Here is an 18,374-nt window from a genome sequence, read left to right as displayed (position 1 = left end):
TATTATACTTGTTTGACATACCATTAGTGAAATCTCTAACCTTGACATTTGTTATTATCATTGTTTAATCGTTACATTAATATTTCTTATCAAAGTTCTCATCTTCTTCTCCTTCTTTTTCTTTATTATTATTGTTGTTGTTGTTGTTGTTGTTATTGTAATTTTTATTATTTTTGTATTATTGTTATTTATAATTTATACAATTAACCCTATGGTTCGACCCCGGTCTTGTCGGGTTATTTATTACTTCGACACTCCTGCACTTGGGAAAAGACATCAATCTTTTAGTCGTGTTACTTATATATATATATATATAATTGTTACCCTTTTCCCTTTTGTTTCTTTTCTTCAGCTATTGTTCCTGCCTCTCCTAGATGCAAATTTCTCATCAATTAATCTTTTTTACCTTTTGCTTTATGCTTCCGGTAAATTTTCTTCATCTTTTCTATTTGTTTCATTGTCTAATTTTTGTTTTACTTTTTTATAATTAGTTATTAAAAATATTAGGGTTTATGATAATTTAGGGGTTTTGTTATGAATATGTTTAAATATGTTCAAAATAAATGTTTAAATCTGTTAATTTAATCAATTTAGTGTTTCTTTTCTTATTATAAAGAAATAAATTAATATTCATGCAAAACCACTATTCTTGACATCTCTTGCATTAACAGATTAGTTTATTGAAATTTGATATTTTCACATGATTTGTTTGTAAGTAAAATATCAAGTAGAAAGTATATTTTTCAAGCATTGTTTCTCTTACACATACACTAGGCATTGTTCCTTAATTAAATATCTAGAAATAATTAAGTATAATTTAATCAGCATAATTATTATATGCATACGGATGTGAATTGAAATAAGTTTTGATTTTGATGAATTGACGTATATTTTGCTATTAATTTAATATGAAAGATTTAGAATTATTGTGTAACTTAATTGACTTTTGTTTAACAATGAATTAATGTGTAATTATGTTAACTATTATGTAGACACTAATATGATAAAAAAAAATCCAGCAGGTTCATATTAAATTAACATGTCACTAGACAAGTATTTCAAGCATAAATCCTTTGAGAATGAAGAGTCAATCAAAGTTTCAAGTCATGTAACTTAATCAAGTTCAAAGAAAAGTCATATTGAAATCAACCCCGACACTCTCCTTGCTGACCCTGGCTTAAGAAGACCAATTTATGAGTATCATATAAATGATAGGAATGTAATCCAAAGATCTTATCTACAAAAAAGTCCTTGTCAACCTTTACACTATGATTTTCCTCAAAAACAATTTAGGAATATATTAATACTACAACAGTTTGGTGTATACCCAACATGGTTAGAATACAGCATAGCCAAAATTGTTATCTTTTACTTGTATTGTTACCTCTTCAAGTCAAAAGGGGGTGTTGATTCATTTGTCGGTAATGAGTTTTCAAATTTGAAAAAAAAAAAGGAAAAATTTGATCTTCATATTGGAAAGTCTGATAGTAATCACAATGTAGCTTTGATAAAATGTAAGAATTTAATGAATGAAAAACCAAATATCATGACTTTGTTGTTTGAGCAAACAGTAAAAAATCAAAGTGATTATCGAACTCAATTGAATGCTTTAATAGAGTGTGCATATTTTTTATTGCACCAAAGACTTCCATTTCATGGACATGATAAATGTGAATGTTCAAGCAAACAAGAAAATTATCTAGAGCTCTTGCATTTCCTTTCCAGAAATAATAGAGCTATGAAAAGAGTTACTTTCAGTGAAGCTCCTAAACATAACAAATTGACTTCTCTATATATTCAAAAAGACATTACTTAAGCTGCCGCAGAGGAGATTACAAATGTGATTATCAAAGATTTAGGTGATTCATTATTTTCAATTTTAATTGATGAGTCACGTGACATATCAATTAATGAACAAATGATAGTTGTTATACAATATATGGAAAATGGACATATAATTGAACATTTTCTTGGCATTCAACATGTGTCAGATACAACTACTAGTTCACTCAAGGTAGCTATTGAAGCTTTATTTTCTAAACATGGGCTAGTCATATCAAGATTACGTGGTCAGGATATGATGATGCTAGTAACATGCGAGGTAAATTCAATGGCTTGAAAGTACTTATTCTAAATAGCAATCCAAGTGGATATTATGTACATTGTTTTGCTCATAGACTTCAATTAACTTTTGTGGCTATTACAAAGAAGCATAATGAAGTTGAAAATATTTTTAATTTTATTTATAGCATGATAAATATAGTTAGAGCATTGTGTAAAAGGATGGAGGTGATTAGAGGAAAACAATATGTTAGAATTATTAAAGGACTTGAAAATGGAGAAATTTTTAGTGGATGAGGCTTGAATCAAGAAACTTATCTTAGAAGGTATGGTGATACCCGTTGGGGCTCCTATTATGTTACAATTATTCATCTACTTGCAATGTTTTTATCAGTTCTTGATATATTTGAGATTATAAGAGAGGATAGGATGAACTCAAAACATAGAACGGAAATGGTCGTTTTAACAGGTACTATGAAATCATTTAATTTTGTGTTCATGCTTCATTGTTTGAGAAGGATACTAGCACTTACAAATGAGTTTTCACAAGCATTATAAAGAAAAATTCAAGACATAGAAAATGCTATGAGTTTGTTGAAAACATCAAAGGATCGATTCAAAATGATGAGAGAGAATGATTGGGAATCTTTACTAGAAGAAGTGTCATCTTTTTGCATCAAACATGATATTGATATTCTAAACATAGATGATGAGTATAAGTTTCGTTGACGTTCATGGTGAAAATCTCAAGGGATTACAAACTTACACCACTTCCGTTATGAATTGTTTAACAATATCATTGACATGTAACTTACTAAGTTTGATGATTGTTTTACCAAGACGAATACGGAGTTACTTCTTTGTGTGGCATGTTTATGCCCAAATGACTCTTTCTCTACTTTCAACAAAGAAAAGCTTTTTCATCTTGCTCTTTTTTATCCTAGTGAATTCTCTATAGTGGACCTTATGGTACTTGATAACCAAACTTAATACATATATTATTGATCTACATGATGATGATGAGTTCTGTAGTATTGAAGGTATTGCTAGTCTTGCAGAGAAAATGGTGAAAACAAAGAAGAATTTGATAATTCCATTCATATATATGCTTATCAAATTGTCATTACTTCTACCGGTTACAACTACTATAGTGGAGAGTTTTTTGTACTATGCATATTGTCAATAGTAGATTGCAGAACAAGATGAGAGATTAATGGATGAATGATAGTTTGGTTGTATACATTGAGAAAGATATCTTCAATAAGATTGATAATGAAGCTATTATGAAGCAGTTTCAAAATATAAAAACTCAAACGAATAATTGTAATGTAAGTTTTTTTCATTTTAAAAGTATTTTGAAATTAATTTTACTTTATATGAATTAATATATGTGTTTTGAATTGATTTCTAATGCATGTCTATATAATATAGTATTTGTTAATAATTTTTCACTTCATTTATAAAACTTTGGCTCCACCACTTAATCCTAGATCACTTCAACTCTTGAGTTAGCAGAGGCTACCTCCTTAACTTCTTGTCTAAAAGGAATCCTTTATGTGTTTTCCTCCTCAGCTCTCTTTATCTTAACCGCTTATCTAGAAATAAGTTTATTGAACAGCTCCACTCTCCTTAGTCAACTTAGTCTGATAAACCCTACTTGCTTCGCTTGTTGGATCACTCACATACATGAACGCCTACATCCTAACAAAAACATGGAGAGAGAGGGCTTTTAAAAGAGCTTTAAATTCTTCCCACCAAGGCATTAAAATAGGGGAAGCTCTAAAACTTCCATACCCTAATAAGAGGAGTGTAAAAGGCATCCTAATCAAGATTAAGGCTCAACTGAGCATAGTTATAAACTCCTCCTTAGGCTTAAGTCTCCCCATTCTTTTAAAAAATAAGCAGATTTGGAGCGCTACTGATGGGTCATAGTTTTCTAAAAAAACCTTCCCCATTTGAAAGCTATCGCACGAAAGTCATATCCCCAAATAAGAATACGTCTTTCTTGAATTCTAACTTTATCCTAGGCTATGACATGATTGCTATAAAATCTAAGTTAATCAAGGGCGCATCTACGCTGAACCTTAGGTTGGGTCATGTATACCCGTGCCCAGCTCTAAGTTGGGTAGGGGCATGTCCGCGCCCAGCTCTAATTTGGACTGTGACACATCCTTGCCGAACCCCGTGTTAGGTTAAGATGTGTCCGCGTCTAAACTCATGTTGGATCAAGGACACGTTAGCACCCAACTCCATGTTGGGTCGTGCCCACCTCCATGTTGGGCCAGGACATGGCTTTGCCCAACTCCATGTTGGGTCAAGGATGTGAATGCGTCGAACTCCATGTTGGGTTATGGTGCATCCAAGCCCGACCCCACGTTGGGCTATGATGCATTTGTGCCTGACCATTCTTGGGTGCAATCACAAGTTGAACCCAACTTCCCTTAGGTTCGGCATATAAGATGAACCTAACTCCTCTTAGGTTCAATTTATAGCAAAAAGGTAACTCCATACTAAGCCTCTCATACCACGAGTTTAGGCTGGTAATTATGATACCCATCACCATCCCATTAAATACAAACAAACGGTTCATGCTTATATTAATTAGATATGATGGCACAAGTAGTAGAATGATATTATTTTACAATTACAAGATTACATCTTTATCCCTCTTACATTGTATGAAACAGGTCAAGCCATGTAATATAAAAAGAAGCATGAATACACTACAAAAGGGTTCAAAACCTTATACTCTAAGATATAAAGACAATTCTTCTTATTATTGTTCTTCTTTTAACTTTTATAGTTTCTTCTCCTTCTTCTTTATCTTCATAAAAACTTATTAATACTTTTATTTTATGTCTTTTGTCATATAAAAGTACCTCATACTGACTAGATCTTCGAAAGGTCTCCCTTCAACAACCACAGGGGGTCTATAAAGGATGTTATGCAGGTATTCAATTACAGAGAAGATTTACACTATCTGAAGGAACCCATTAAAAAAGAATTCATTGAAGTCTGGGAGTAAAGGTCATAGAATATATTGTGAATGATGTGCAAAGATCTCAACGAATAATTTCGTCTAGCATATTCTTTGTGATTTTTATATCCTCATCAATGGTCAAACCAATAGTTTCATTTAATTAGAATTAAATTTTGCTATAAAATTCTACAACGAAACCATTTTTTTATCCACTATTGAAAAGGCTCAAAAGTTTTTATCTTTAACATATTTGTTATTTTTTGGATTTTTAGCTTTTTCTCTAGGTTATGTATTAATTTTTTTTCATTTGAATACCATTTCTTATTATTTTTAACTTGTAAATATTAGTTTAAAACCTATCTAAGAGGTTATAATCTCTATTTAAAGGATAAATTATTTCGTAATACAATTTTGAATTAAGATTTATATATAATTTATTTTTTTAGAACATTTGTCTTCCATTATCTTGATTTATTAAGGTTTTATAAAGTAAATAAATTTAATATATAATTAATCAAATACATTATTTATATGAAATAAAACTTAATAGTAAATTAGCAATTATATAGAGTGTGTTATATGAAGGAATTCGAATATATAAATATATTTTTTGGATTAATCAAATATTTAATTTCCATGGTTTCTTTTTCTTAATTTGTTCCCTCTACTTCTCAAGGAATTTTGATAATGTGCTCCATCTATTATGATTTCATCAATCTTTTTAATTAAACGTGCACATATGCCAAAAATAGAGAATTTAGCAATCAAGATTTTTGAAGATTAGAAGAAATTTTGATTTTTTTTTAAATTGATAAAAAATAAAAAATGAAGAATTAGATTTTCAAAAAATCCTTAAAAAATTTAAAGAATAATATTATATTAAAAAATAGATAAGGTAAACATAAATGCCTTTATAAAAAAAAATATTCTTCAAAATTAAAAAGGGAAATGAAAATATGTTAAATCACAATTTTCTTTATTTTTTATTATATTTTTAATGAAATAAAATGAAAAAATATAAAGAATATGAAATTATAGAAATCACCATTTATGTGTGTGTGTAAACCGATTATAAAAATTAGAAGTTACCTTGTATTGAAGTTAAAAAGTAAAATGAAATTAAAATTGAATATAAAATAAATAAATAAGGGTGACATAATTTTGTTATGTTTCTATTGTTTTCATGTTTTATTACTATCATCATCTAATTTTTACCTAAAAATTAAAACAAAATGACCTAGACTAGCCTTTGGCACACATTGGCTTGCATATTAACCTAAGTGTGCCATGATTTAGAACTAAGGTAACATTCGAGAAGGTGGTTTAAGTGGTTCAAATATGGTTTGGAAAAAATTAAAATTTATTTTGTTTAAAATTATTTTTTTTATATTTTTGAATTGTTTTGATCTGTTATCAACATATCAAAATAGAAAAATAGTAGTGTATGATTATTAGTCACACATACTAAATCAATAGTTAGCGTTTTCATAAGAGATGGGGAATGAGATTTTTTAGGGTATCTAATTTAATATATATGAGAGTATTATGGTAGTTTTTTATATTTGAAATCTTTTATTGACATGGGATGTAAATGGTAATTTTTCAAGCTATAATTAGTGATTGCGATTTGTACCAAAGTAAAGGATGTTTTATATTTTTTTAATATAATAAAACAAAAAAAAAACAACATCTAATAATAATTTGAAAGCTTTCCTATTCTTAACTACTTATTTCCATTTAACTTAATATAGAACTAGACTTGTAGCATCTCCTGAAAATATTTGAAATTAATTTGATGGTTAGACAAAAAGTTATTCTTATTTTTTAATCAATTAGGTTGTTTCACATATATTTTTGTTAACTTGAGCCTTTATCTTTTAAATTATAAAACTTTTTTATGCATAAAACTTATCAATCATATATATAGATCTAAAAAAATAACTAAAAAATAAATTATCAAACAAATATAAAAGGAATCAAAGTCTTATATACCAAAAGTTAGGAATGTGGAGACTAAATCATAAAAAGTACTGGAAATCAAGGACCAACATATAATATTATTAGAAAATGATAAATTACTAATATATTTATATAGGAAATAATATTAGGATATATTAATATACAATATAAAAATGTATTATACAATAATCATATAATACTTTAATTTAGATAATATTGCTAGAAAATATGTTCGAATACAAAACATGTTATATTATACAATAATCATACATTTTAAATTGTATAAATTTTATTATAAAATTAAAAGAAACAAAAATTAATTTTACCACTTGAAAAAAAAATTTCAAGGAAACAAACTAGGTATTAGAATTAACATGAAAGGACTAATATCAAACTTGTAAACTAAAAGTATTAAAATTTAAAAAGGACACGAAGAAAGAAATTCCCAATTTGCGAATAAATTAAACTCATTATAATGATATTTAGTTGTTATTAGAGAATAATATAAATCATTTCTTAAGACTTCATCTAATAGCTTAAGCTATTGAGTTGAGATGATTCTTTGACATGGTATCAGAGTCTTGATGACCAAATGGTCATGAGTTCGAATCTTATCATCCCCATTTATTTGATAAAAATTAAAGCACAATGTAATGTGGATCTATGCAAGTTTTAAGTCTAAAAGGCTTTCACTTAAAAAGGTATGTTAGAGAATAATATAAATTATATCTTAGAACCTCATTTAACAGCTTAAGCTATTGGGTTGAATTTGTTATTTGACTATTATAAAATAATATAAATCATTTCTTGGAACCTCATCTAGCAGCTTAAGTTATTAGGTTGAATTGGTTATTTGATATATATTAAATTATATATTGGGACTTCACCTAAAAGCTTAAATTATTGGATTAAGTAGTTATTTGATATGGTATCAGAGCCTTAATGATCAAATAGTCACAAGTTCAAATCTCACCATCTCCATTTATTTGATAAAAATTAGACATAAGATAATATTGGTCTATGCAAATTTTAAGCTCAAATGGCTATCACTTAAGCGGGTATGCTAGAGAATAATATAAATTATATCTTAGAACCTCACCTAACAGCTTAAGTTTTGGGTTGAATGATTTTTTAATTCAATAATTTAAACTGTTAGATGAGATTTTAAAATATAATTTATATTATTTTATAACAGTTAAGTAAATAAGTCACTCACCCAAGACTTTAGGTCCAATGTCAAGGTTTTCTTAGTTCTCATCTTGAAAAAAAAAATGAGAAATGACTATCATCAAAATTTCATAAAGATTGTCTAAATATCATTGCGGTGACTACATTTAATTTTTCAATTCAAAAGATTTGTCTAAGATGTGTGTAATATAAATAAAAATTAAGGTTTTGAAACTTTAAGATTACAATTTTAAATACCATAAGGGAATGAAAAAAATATCTGGTATTTTATTAAAAGTTTAAATAATTTGAATGTTCTAACAAAAATAAACTAGACGTCTCACTTTATATTAGTTTTAAACTTAAAATTTTAATTAAAAAAGAATTACTATTTAAAATTTTCCTAACTAATAGAATTAGATATTTAAATAGTTGAACACTAATTGAATTAAAAGTACTAATCTAAATAAAAAAGAAAATCAAAATACAAGTAAATAAAATAATCTCACATGGTAAATTCCAAGCTTTATTTGAAGTCTTTTTTTTTTATCATCATAAAATTTTAACATAATAAAAAATAAGCTTTTAAATTTTTTTATCAAAATTTCAGCTTAATTTTATAATTAAATTAAAAATTATACTCATTTTATTAAATTACATTTGCAACTTTCATAGATTCCTTAAAACCTAAAAAAATTTAAAAAATAATAAAATAATATAATAAACATTATTATACCAAAGAAGAAAGAGCCCCCGCTTCAATTATAAATATTGAAGTTTAAAGAACTGTTTGGGATTATAATAATAATTATAGTTTAAAGTTTTTTTTATTTAAAAATATATTAAATTTTTTTTGTAATTTAATTGAAGCTTTTCGCCAGCTCGCCTCATTCAAATCTGCCTTTATTTCTATTCCATTTTCAAACTTAACTTCGAGCCGCCAAAGCCATCCTACAAGACACGACTATAAATACTTCTTCATTTTGCTATTAATCCTGTTAGGGATCAATCTTGAACTAGAAGTGCATAGCATTTTTCTATCCAGTTTTGTCAGATTGAACTAGAAATGAGATCTGCATTAGACAGACAGAGATTTATCATTATGGGAATTGTATCCCAAACCTCTGTGGTATGGCTTCTGCTAGGTCTCAGCTCAGCAAAAGATGTTCCAGCTTTTTATATTTTTGGAGATTCCTTGGTCGATGTTGGGAACAACTTTTACATGAAGACTTTAGCAACGCCATTGTTCCCCAATGGGATTGATTTTGGCAATGGAGATAGGGTTCCTTCTGGACGATATTCAAATGCTAGATTAGTTCCTGACATAATAGGCAAGTCTTGTCTTTCTGTTCGTTGTCTTCTTTTGAGGTTGAGGTACGTACGTTCATTAAGCTGATTTTCCTGTTTTGTCTTAACAGGACAGGAAGTGGGCCTCAAAAACTTCCCTCCTCCACACCTGGCTCCGACGACTGTTGGGGACGTGCTTCTGGATGGTGTCAACTATGCTTCTTCAGGATCTGGAATTTTGAATGCAACCGGAGAGTCATACGTAAGTGTTTATTTTAGACGTAGAATACACTTGGCTTTGCAGAAACTGAATTTCCATCAGTTTTTCAAAATTTGTTTTCAAGCATGATTGGAAATAAACATGGAAACAATTCCAGAAATTATAGATTTTGATCAAACAAGCAAAGGTTTTCTGAAGAAAAAGATGATGAAACCTACATGTCATTTATAGGGAGATCACATTAGCCTTGAGAATCAAATCAGTTACTTCGAGAAAACAAGGAAAGACATCATATCGAATATTGGAATCCAAGCTGCCAAGAAGTTGATTGGAGAGGCTATTTATATTCTTTTTGTCGGCGCCAATGATATTAGGGACATCTCCAACGTTGTGGATAGCGGCGCAGTACTTGACACCATCATTTCAAGTTTAAGATCACAGCTTACAGTAAAATCATCGTTCCCTGTCAAATTACTTTAACTTCAATGGTTGAATCGACCATCTCTAGGATTGATACTGACGTAGCTTTTCCCTGCAGAGACTCTATAAACTGGGTGCTAGAAAGCTCGTAGTGGGAAATTGTGGACCTTATGGATGTATCCCTTATACAAGGGATGAGTATGGAGTGAAAGACGGTTGTGTTTCTGCTGCAAATCAGAGAGCTCAGAGTTTTAATAAAGAACTTAAGCCGATGCTTGAAGAGCTGACTAAAAATCTCTCAGGATCAATACATGTTTATGCAGACATTTATGCTGTATTCCTAGACATCGTTCAAAACTACGTATCATATGGTGCGCCATCAATTTGTTTAACAGCAATGTATATTTCCTTTGCATTTCAGCCTCCGGTTACATGCACATTTTTGTTTCCCAGGGTTTGAAGATGCGGAAAATGCGTGCTGCTATGTTGTTGGAGCCCATGGTGGCATTATCCCATGCACACCTAGTTCTCATGTTTGCTCTGACAGAACAAAGAATGTTTTCTGGGATCCATTCCATCTTACAGAATCTGCGTACTTAATTGCAGCAAAGCACCTGCTGGATGGTGACTTGAATTACATATCACCAATGAATTTTCGACAACTTGTAAATACTTAAGAGTTGTCCATGGAAATGAACAAAAATTCGAAAACTGTGGCACTACATGTTTGTAATAAAAGAAGCATAAAGAAAGTTATGCCCATCTAGCAAGAGTTGCTGGGATTTTATTTGAATTTCCATGTCTGGTGTTGGCAATAAATGAAGCTCCAGCTGAAAGATTCCCTTGCATGTCTCGCTGGTTCTGTGATTTTTAACAACTTTGGTATCATCTTTTAGCTCTGAAAGTCCCTACACATAAAACAATAAACATGGAAGTTGTTTGATGGGAGATGCCTGCCTGGGCAATGTAAGGCTACTTCAAACATGCATCTGATATTCTCAAACTACACATGCTTCATAAGGTGTTGCCATGTGAAGAGGTCTAATCTAATGCATGAAAAGTGCCCTATATATATATATATATATCAACCTAGGAAATTAGGAGGAATGAATAAAGGATGGCTGGAAGCATTATGAATCTATATCCAAAGATGAGCTGCTGCAGCTACTACTATAGTGTAAACTACTTCAATTACCAAACAGATTGGATTCAATAATGTAGCCAAGTCTGCTATCTTTAACGTGCTATAATCATGCCCATTATTTTTTAATTTTGATGTTTAAATTTAGCAAACACGAGAGCATCCCAGCGTAAAACTACAAGCAGCCAATCAGCACAAATAACCTGTCTGCTGACAATCTCTGCTAACTAACGATAAACAAAACTAGATGGCCATCGTTAGGCAAACTCATCAAACAAAGCAAAAACTAACAAGAAGCCAGATGCCATTTCAGACGGCATGCCTTTCCTCTGATCTTATCAATCAAGGGTCCCTCTCATACCCACAGGAGGCATCGAGTCCATCCTTCCCCTTGACCTTCAAATCTCCTATCCTTTTCCATCACCATCATCATACAGCGTATGCAAATAATAGCTAGATGATAGCAAGGATCAAATGATGGCATACACATGCACATGGGCATCTCCCTGTATATCAACATCTGCTGTAAAAGAGCCAAAATGAAGTTCAACAGATTTTTTTAACCTGCTTTCAGTAGGGGGGAAATATCAACAAAACATACCAATCACAGAGAAGAAAATGTGTGCACGCACGCATACATACATATATTGACATTCACAAAGGCGTTTTGGAAAAAATAAGTGGTCCTAATTTAATTAACCTTAAAATTTGTCTAGGATAGACAGGTTTCTAGCAGCACATAGAAAGTATAAATTACAGAGGAGACTTACTTCAGCCTCTGAAAAAGACACTATTACTATAACCTCAAAGCTCACTACATTTCAAAATAAAAATTAAAAAACCTCTATTTTCTCACTAGTATTTTGCCCTTTCAAGTGATAAAAGACCAATCATTTTCCCATACATAGCAGCATAGCTATTTTCCTTCAGAAGAAACGGAAACTGATAACATGCTCCTTCATGATAAAATAACTAACGACGCTCTTGCTTGTCCTGTGAACACAAACCAACTGATTAAACATGGAAATTTATTACATGTTTGACTCACTCAAACATGTCTTTAGAGAGGGAAAGGGTGAGGAAGGCAAAGATTATTCAAATTGTGTTGACCATGCAGACACTACAACAAATTATTAATTTGCTATCCCTGAAGTAAGTTTCTGGCAACAGATTCATTTGACATGCCTGAACTAAGTTTCTGGCAGGGTCATGTTTCAAACTATAGATAAATTCATGTCCCTAATACACATTCCCAGGTTAGTATTAATCAGCTCGCAGAAATGAAACGGATGGGCAGCTAAACATTGATAATAACATGTAACTGAATAGAAAATCTACCCCAAACAATAGTAACAACAAGCCACATTTAACGGATAACAAAATAAACATAATAGACTGGATCACTTACTGGAATTTCCTCCTCCGTCATAGAGAAGAAGATGCTGACAGCAAATTTTTACTATTATCTTTCTGTAGGTCAACATTAAAAAAGTCCTGAAGGGCCCTCACTTCAATAGTGCAAGACTTTAATTTCTCTACTGCAGTTGAAGTTGCCAAAGCACCAGAAACTGTTGTTATTATAGGAACTCTATAAGCAAGTGCCATCCTCAATTGCCTGCCATCAATTTGATCAAGTGAATCGCCAGAGCTAGTAATTACCATCAATTGAATATGTCCATTAGCAAGATCGCCAGCATGTGGCTGTCCCTCATGCATCTTCAGCACTCTGTCCACTGAGATACCTTTCAATTCCAGAAAGTGAGCTGTTCCAGAAGTTGAAACAATCCAGAACCTGAGTCCTTGAAAGGCCTTTGCCAGCCTTTCTAGATGGGATTTTGTCAAGTCATTTAGGCTAAGGAACACAGCGCCAGAAAGTGGTAGCTTCTGCCCAGCAGCAATTTGAGCCTTGGCAAATGCAATGGCAACCAGAAAATCAATACCCATTACCTCAGTGGTGCTCCTCATCTCAGGCCCTAACAGTACATCACAGCCTGAGGAACTTCTCAAATGGAAGAATCGCTTCTTTAACTGCAACATTTGCTGGGATTACCTCTTTTGTGAAACCTATCTCATTAAGTGACTTTCCTGACATAATAAGAGCAAGCATATTGAGCTAGTGGATGGCCAATTGCCTTGGAGACAAATGGAACCGTACGAGATGCACAAGGTTTTGCCTCAAAACTCATGTAACAAAACCTCAAAACTCATGTAACAACTAGTTGTAAGAAATAAGAATTTGTGAGAAATAAAGATTTGTGAGTTGATTTATCTAAATTATTTTTTATGGGTTAAGAAATTCATTTTTTGTGAGTTGATTTATCTAAATTATTTTTTATAGGTTAAAAAATTCATTTTTCTCTTGTTGTAACATCTGGACAAATAGTTTTTAGGTTGAAGATGATCAAATTTTATTTTGGTTCTTAAGTTGTGAAAATTTCAGTTTAGTCTCTAAACTTTGGAAAAATTATAATTTCACCCCTAAATGTATTTTGAGATTCTGGATGGTGTTATTATGAGGTGAAGGATGATGAATCTTAGTTTGATAATTGATTTGAAATATTTTCAGTTTGGTCCCTCAATTTTAGGAATTTATATTTTAGTCCCTAAACTTTTAAAAATTACAATTTGGTCTCTGTTTCATTCTGGAAAGAATTGAGGATATTTTATAGGTGAAATTTCAATATGATTATGTATTTATAGTTTGGTCAAGTTTTGGTAAAATCATATTTTGGTCCCTGTTTTAGTTGATTGTCGTTTTAGTCCCTAAACCTAGATAACTAAACCTGGTTTTTTTTTATACATTGAAATCTTTTATTTGTGTTGTTTTGAGTTGCTTTTGAGTATATTTTATATATTTATTGTAGGTTCCCCTAACGATCTTTAATAGGTTTTTTGAGTCTTTTATCTGATATTCCTTTTAATCTATATTTTTCCGGGTGAATGAGATAATCTTTAATATGCATATAATATAAATAAAAATGTATGTTGATTATATCATGAGTACGATTAGTTAATCTCTTGAATATTTATATATGTTGCTTTATTTTCCAAATACTCATCTATTTTTGAATTTACACTCGCAGTCTGTCAAACTAAATTTTATTCGATATGATATACGTTTTGTTGATGATTCTTTGAATATCTATTTATGCCTTGATATAGAACTTGTCAGTAACTCCATGCTAACGGAGAGTAGTTAGTCTGTATACACATAGTATTCTGTAAATCTACCAAATGAGAGAGGTATTAGCCTGTGACAACTGATCATCCCACAGTAGTCACCTTCGGGGTCATTTAGTCACTTTTAAGTGTCATCTGGTCACATCTTAATATTATTTTAGGTTCTTAGTTTCTAATAATAAATGGACCTTGTTGAGTATTCCTGTTTCTCCAGTTTTATTCTCTCACTGAGTTAGTTGAACTCATCCCTTATTTTTAATATTATTTTAGGTTCTTAGTTTCTATTAGTAAATGGACTTTGTTGAGTATTTCTGTTTCTTCACTTTTGATCGATATGTCTTGCTTGTTTTGTAAGGCTTTCATTTACTTTTAATTCAATGTTTTAGATGTTCTACTATTACTCTGTTTTAATTAAGTTTATATTTTAATAATATAATGAATATTATAAATTTTAATTTTATAAAAAGTCTTTTAGTTTTTTCAATTTTAAATAATATAATATTTCTAAAAATTATAAAATACTACATATTTTTTAATAACCTGTTCTTTTTATATGTTTTTTTAGACTTAGAATAAGTCGGATATCCTTTCAACACCGTTCTTATATTACTAGTCATGAATTCGGGTCATGACAACTTCCACAACCACTGTGATTGCGTGTTGGCAGTTCATGAGACCACAGACATTCAGACTCTTTGCCAGCTTTTTAGTCCATGACCTAATTGTGGTCAAGCAGGAAGGTGAGATAGTTTGTGAGGGAAGAATGCAAGCTGAGTCGCCAGAATGGACCCCAGCCTGCTCAATGTGCTCCATTACCCCTCAAATAACCATATTATTGTGTGAGTCTGCATGTACATCCACATCAATCTCAATCTCAACAGCATCAGACAAATATTTATCTATCAACACGGATCAACTTCAACAGCATTTCCAAGATACATCACAAGCTTGTCATCACTATTTACTATCGCCATTGCCCAGCCACCTAAGACATAAGGACGGACAACAACTGGGAAACCCATGTCTGCTGCAATGGCTAAAGCATCAGCCTCACTCTAAGCAATGCCTCCTTTTGGTTGTTCAATGTTTAACTCTTTTAGAATTGCATTGAAACTCCCTCTGTCCTCAGCAGCCTCAATAGAATCAGATGATGATGTGCTCCATAAGTGTACATGCCGGGCTCCACTGGCACTGAGAGGCTTATGCTTGTCCAGATACTGCTGGATCAGGGCCAGCTTTAGGGGTGTTTGACCACCAAACTGTACAATGATCCCACCAGGTCTTTCCAATTCAATAACATTCAGAATGTCTTCTGCTGTCAAGGGTTCAAAGTAGAGACAAATCACTTGTTTCATAATCTGTGGACAGTCTCAGGATTTCAATTCAACACAACTGTCTCATATCGTGCACTCTGTAAAGCAGAAAGGCTACCCCGTTACAAAATGTACCAAAGTGGTAATCATCTTTGAGTAGCAAAGCCATCCAAAAGCAGATTCCTTTACATTTGTTCCAACAAGTTATTTAACCACACAACTAAGAAACCTATTAGACCACTTATTGAATAAATGAAATTTTATCGCTAAACTGAATCAGAGCACAGCCTTATACAGATTCAGCACGTTTAGATGACTGTAATTCTATATTTCTAACCACAAAAGGCTGCATACAAATATTTGCTTGACATTACGTATTGTTTGATTCATTTCACCATTGTTTATGCTCTTTTTCATGCTGTAATAAATCCCGACTGAAAAAACACCAAAAACATAGACATTTCTAAATTTTCAAAGCATAAAAGCAATTACAGAAAAGCAGGTGGTACAATAAATAATTCCATGTTACTCGTTACTTTCACACCAATCCAAGATCTGCCTTCAAAGTGAATATACGAGAGATGATCAACATTTTACAAGTTAATTTTGATTGAAAAGAGTGCTGTTATTAATAGCACAGCCTTGATAATCATGATCAATGATTTATCAAACAAAAAATTAATAAACAAGAAAAAGATTTTAAAGTTATGCTGCATGGTAGATCTCAAAACATCAACCAAATGGCAGGGTAGGATATTCCAATATGCATAAATAACATAGTATTCTGGAGAAATTGCCTGGGCAGACAGGGGAACATAAATAATACAAAAATTATAAACACATGCCTGGAGGGAGAAAGATTCATGGCAACAACAGTAATCAAAATCAATTCACTGACCTATACGGTTTGGTCCTCCACCTAAAATCAAAACCTTGTTCCTTTTGGTGGGAGCTGATTCACACTCTGAATCATAGGAGGAGTACATGAAGGGAGTATTGGCCTCAAACTCTGCAGCACAAGCATCAACCCTTTTATATGACGGAGTAACTCCAAAAGAATTCCGCTTTGATCGGACTTCCTTCTCTGTTGATTTAGTAGCAAATGCTATCTGCTTGTCACTGAAGCCATGCTTTTTTACCTCACTGGAGTCATCCTTCGTCAGATGAGACAAACTCCCAGCCATAAGATATTGTTCCACACCCACCAGCTCCTTATGCTGAGTGAGGAACCATTTATCAACAAAACTCAGTTCGTGGATTTCATCACTTTCATACCCTTCTACATATCTGCATAAATGGCACGACTGCAATCTGGATTTGGAACTCGGAGGCTGTACTTCAATTGTTCCAAATCCCAGTTAAGTTCGGCATCCTGCGCGCAAATTCCAAAATAAAAGTGTGGTATAATAAAAATTTATCACAATCCATTAACACTATTAGAATAAGATATTTACCCCATAAATATCAACTCGCAAACAAACGCATTGAGTACCAATATCAATTTGACGAGAAATTAATAAATAAATAAAAATTATGAAACGTGTTAATTTTTTATAAATTAAATTTATTGTAAAATATCCATATTTTTTATAAATTATATTCCTATAAATATCCAATTCTTACGAAAACTTATGGATTATTATTTTTTTCTATGATGATTTGAATTTTTTAATTTCAAATTTTTTTGTCATTTAAAACTTATTTAATTTGTATTTTTTTACATCTTGACAAATTTTGATCTTATATCATATTCATTTTTTTTTTTTACCTTTAGTCATTTACTTAAATCCAATTTTTCTTCTTTCAACTTTGAAGTTATTTTTTTAGAATTTAGATGGTTCGTTATTAGAATATTATAAATTTTATTTTTAGATTCATTAACCTTAATAAAAGATTCACTTCAACCACATTAGTTTTAACTCTAATCATGCTCCACTTACCAAAATAAAAATATGTTTTTAGATTATTTGCATAAATAATAAACATATATTATCTACACACACAATTATAAGTTTATTTTTACTTTAAAGTAACAATGTCTTATATAAATTTGATGGTATGTAGTCATTTTCATAGATCCAATTTCTTTTTAATAAAACATTATAGCTTGGAATTACATCAACAATGAAAAATATTGTATTTATGATCAATGAATCAACCTTTAAGCTAGTAGCAATCATTTCTTTCACTTGCAAGATCTCACCGGCAAATCCACTTAATACAACTTTAGTTAAAATTAAATTATTCATCATCCAACATGCATAAATGTAAGATATTAATAACAACTTTATTATTAACAAAAACTCTTCCAACGTCTACTTCTTCAACCTTTGCATGAAGATATAATGGCTTCAAGTGTACATGTTTGGTGATATTAGGCATTTCAAACAAAAAAATTATTATTCAAAATTTGTTTATGGGCTATTGATTCCTTTGAATTAGTCTAGAACTTATCATTTCATTTAAATTTGTTAATTATAGAGGTTGTATTTGCTCATTATTAGACTTTATAACCCCTCTCATTACTTTTCCTCTCACAAATCTTTTGAAATTAGCATATTTTTCTATGGTATGACTAATAGTTAAATGTTATTTATACAACCTTTTTTATATCTTGGAATTTGTTATTCATAACCAACTTTAAAA

At 31.0% G+C, this 18,374-nt stretch overlaps 1 protein-coding gene and 1 pseudogene across 1 annotated transcript; one reads left to right on the top strand and one right to left on the bottom strand.

Moving 5' to 3' along the window:
* The first annotated feature begins 9,178 nt into the window (after positions 1–9,178).
* On the top strand, positions 9,179–11,476 carry LOC105138754 (GDSL esterase/lipase At4g16230-like). Its single transcript, XM_011044936.1, has 5 exons — positions 9,179–9,498; positions 9,586–9,716; positions 9,906–10,121; positions 10,213–10,807; positions 11,030–11,476. Exons 1-4 carry the CDS (start codon positions 9,234–9,236, stop codon positions 10,552–10,554), a joined length of 954 nt encoding a protein of 317 aa, XP_011043238.1. The 5' UTR covers positions 9,179–9,233; the 3' UTR covers positions 10,555–10,807; positions 11,030–11,476.
* LOC105138813 (carbamoyl-phosphate synthase large chain, chloroplastic-like) lies at positions 10,674–17,142 on the bottom strand (annotated as a pseudogene).
* Between the last annotated feature and the right edge of the window lie 1,232 nt (positions 17,143–18,374).

This window comes from Populus euphratica, unplaced genomic scaffold, assembly GCF_000495115.2.
Source record: "Populus euphratica unplaced genomic scaffold, PopEup_1.0 scaffold159.1, whole genome shotgun sequence".
Taxonomy (NCBI): Eukaryota; Viridiplantae; Streptophyta; class Magnoliopsida; order Malpighiales; family Salicaceae; genus Populus; species Populus euphratica.
Note: the sequence above shows the minus strand (reverse complement) of the source record. Positions and strands in the feature narration are given on the sequence as shown.

Coding starts and splice junctions, on each gene's coding strand:
- LOC105138754 (XM_011044936.1), top strand. CDS start 9,234: ATGAGATCTGCATTAGACAGACAGAGATTTATCATTATGGGAATTGTA. Junction 9,499..9,585: donor ATTAGTTCCTGACATAATAG/GCAAGTCTTGTC, acceptor TTGTCTTAACAG/GACAGGAAGTGGGCCTCAAA. Junction 10,122..10,212: donor GTTTAAGATCACAGCTTACA/GTAAAATCATCG, acceptor TTTTCCCTGCAG/AGACTCTATAAACTGGGTGC.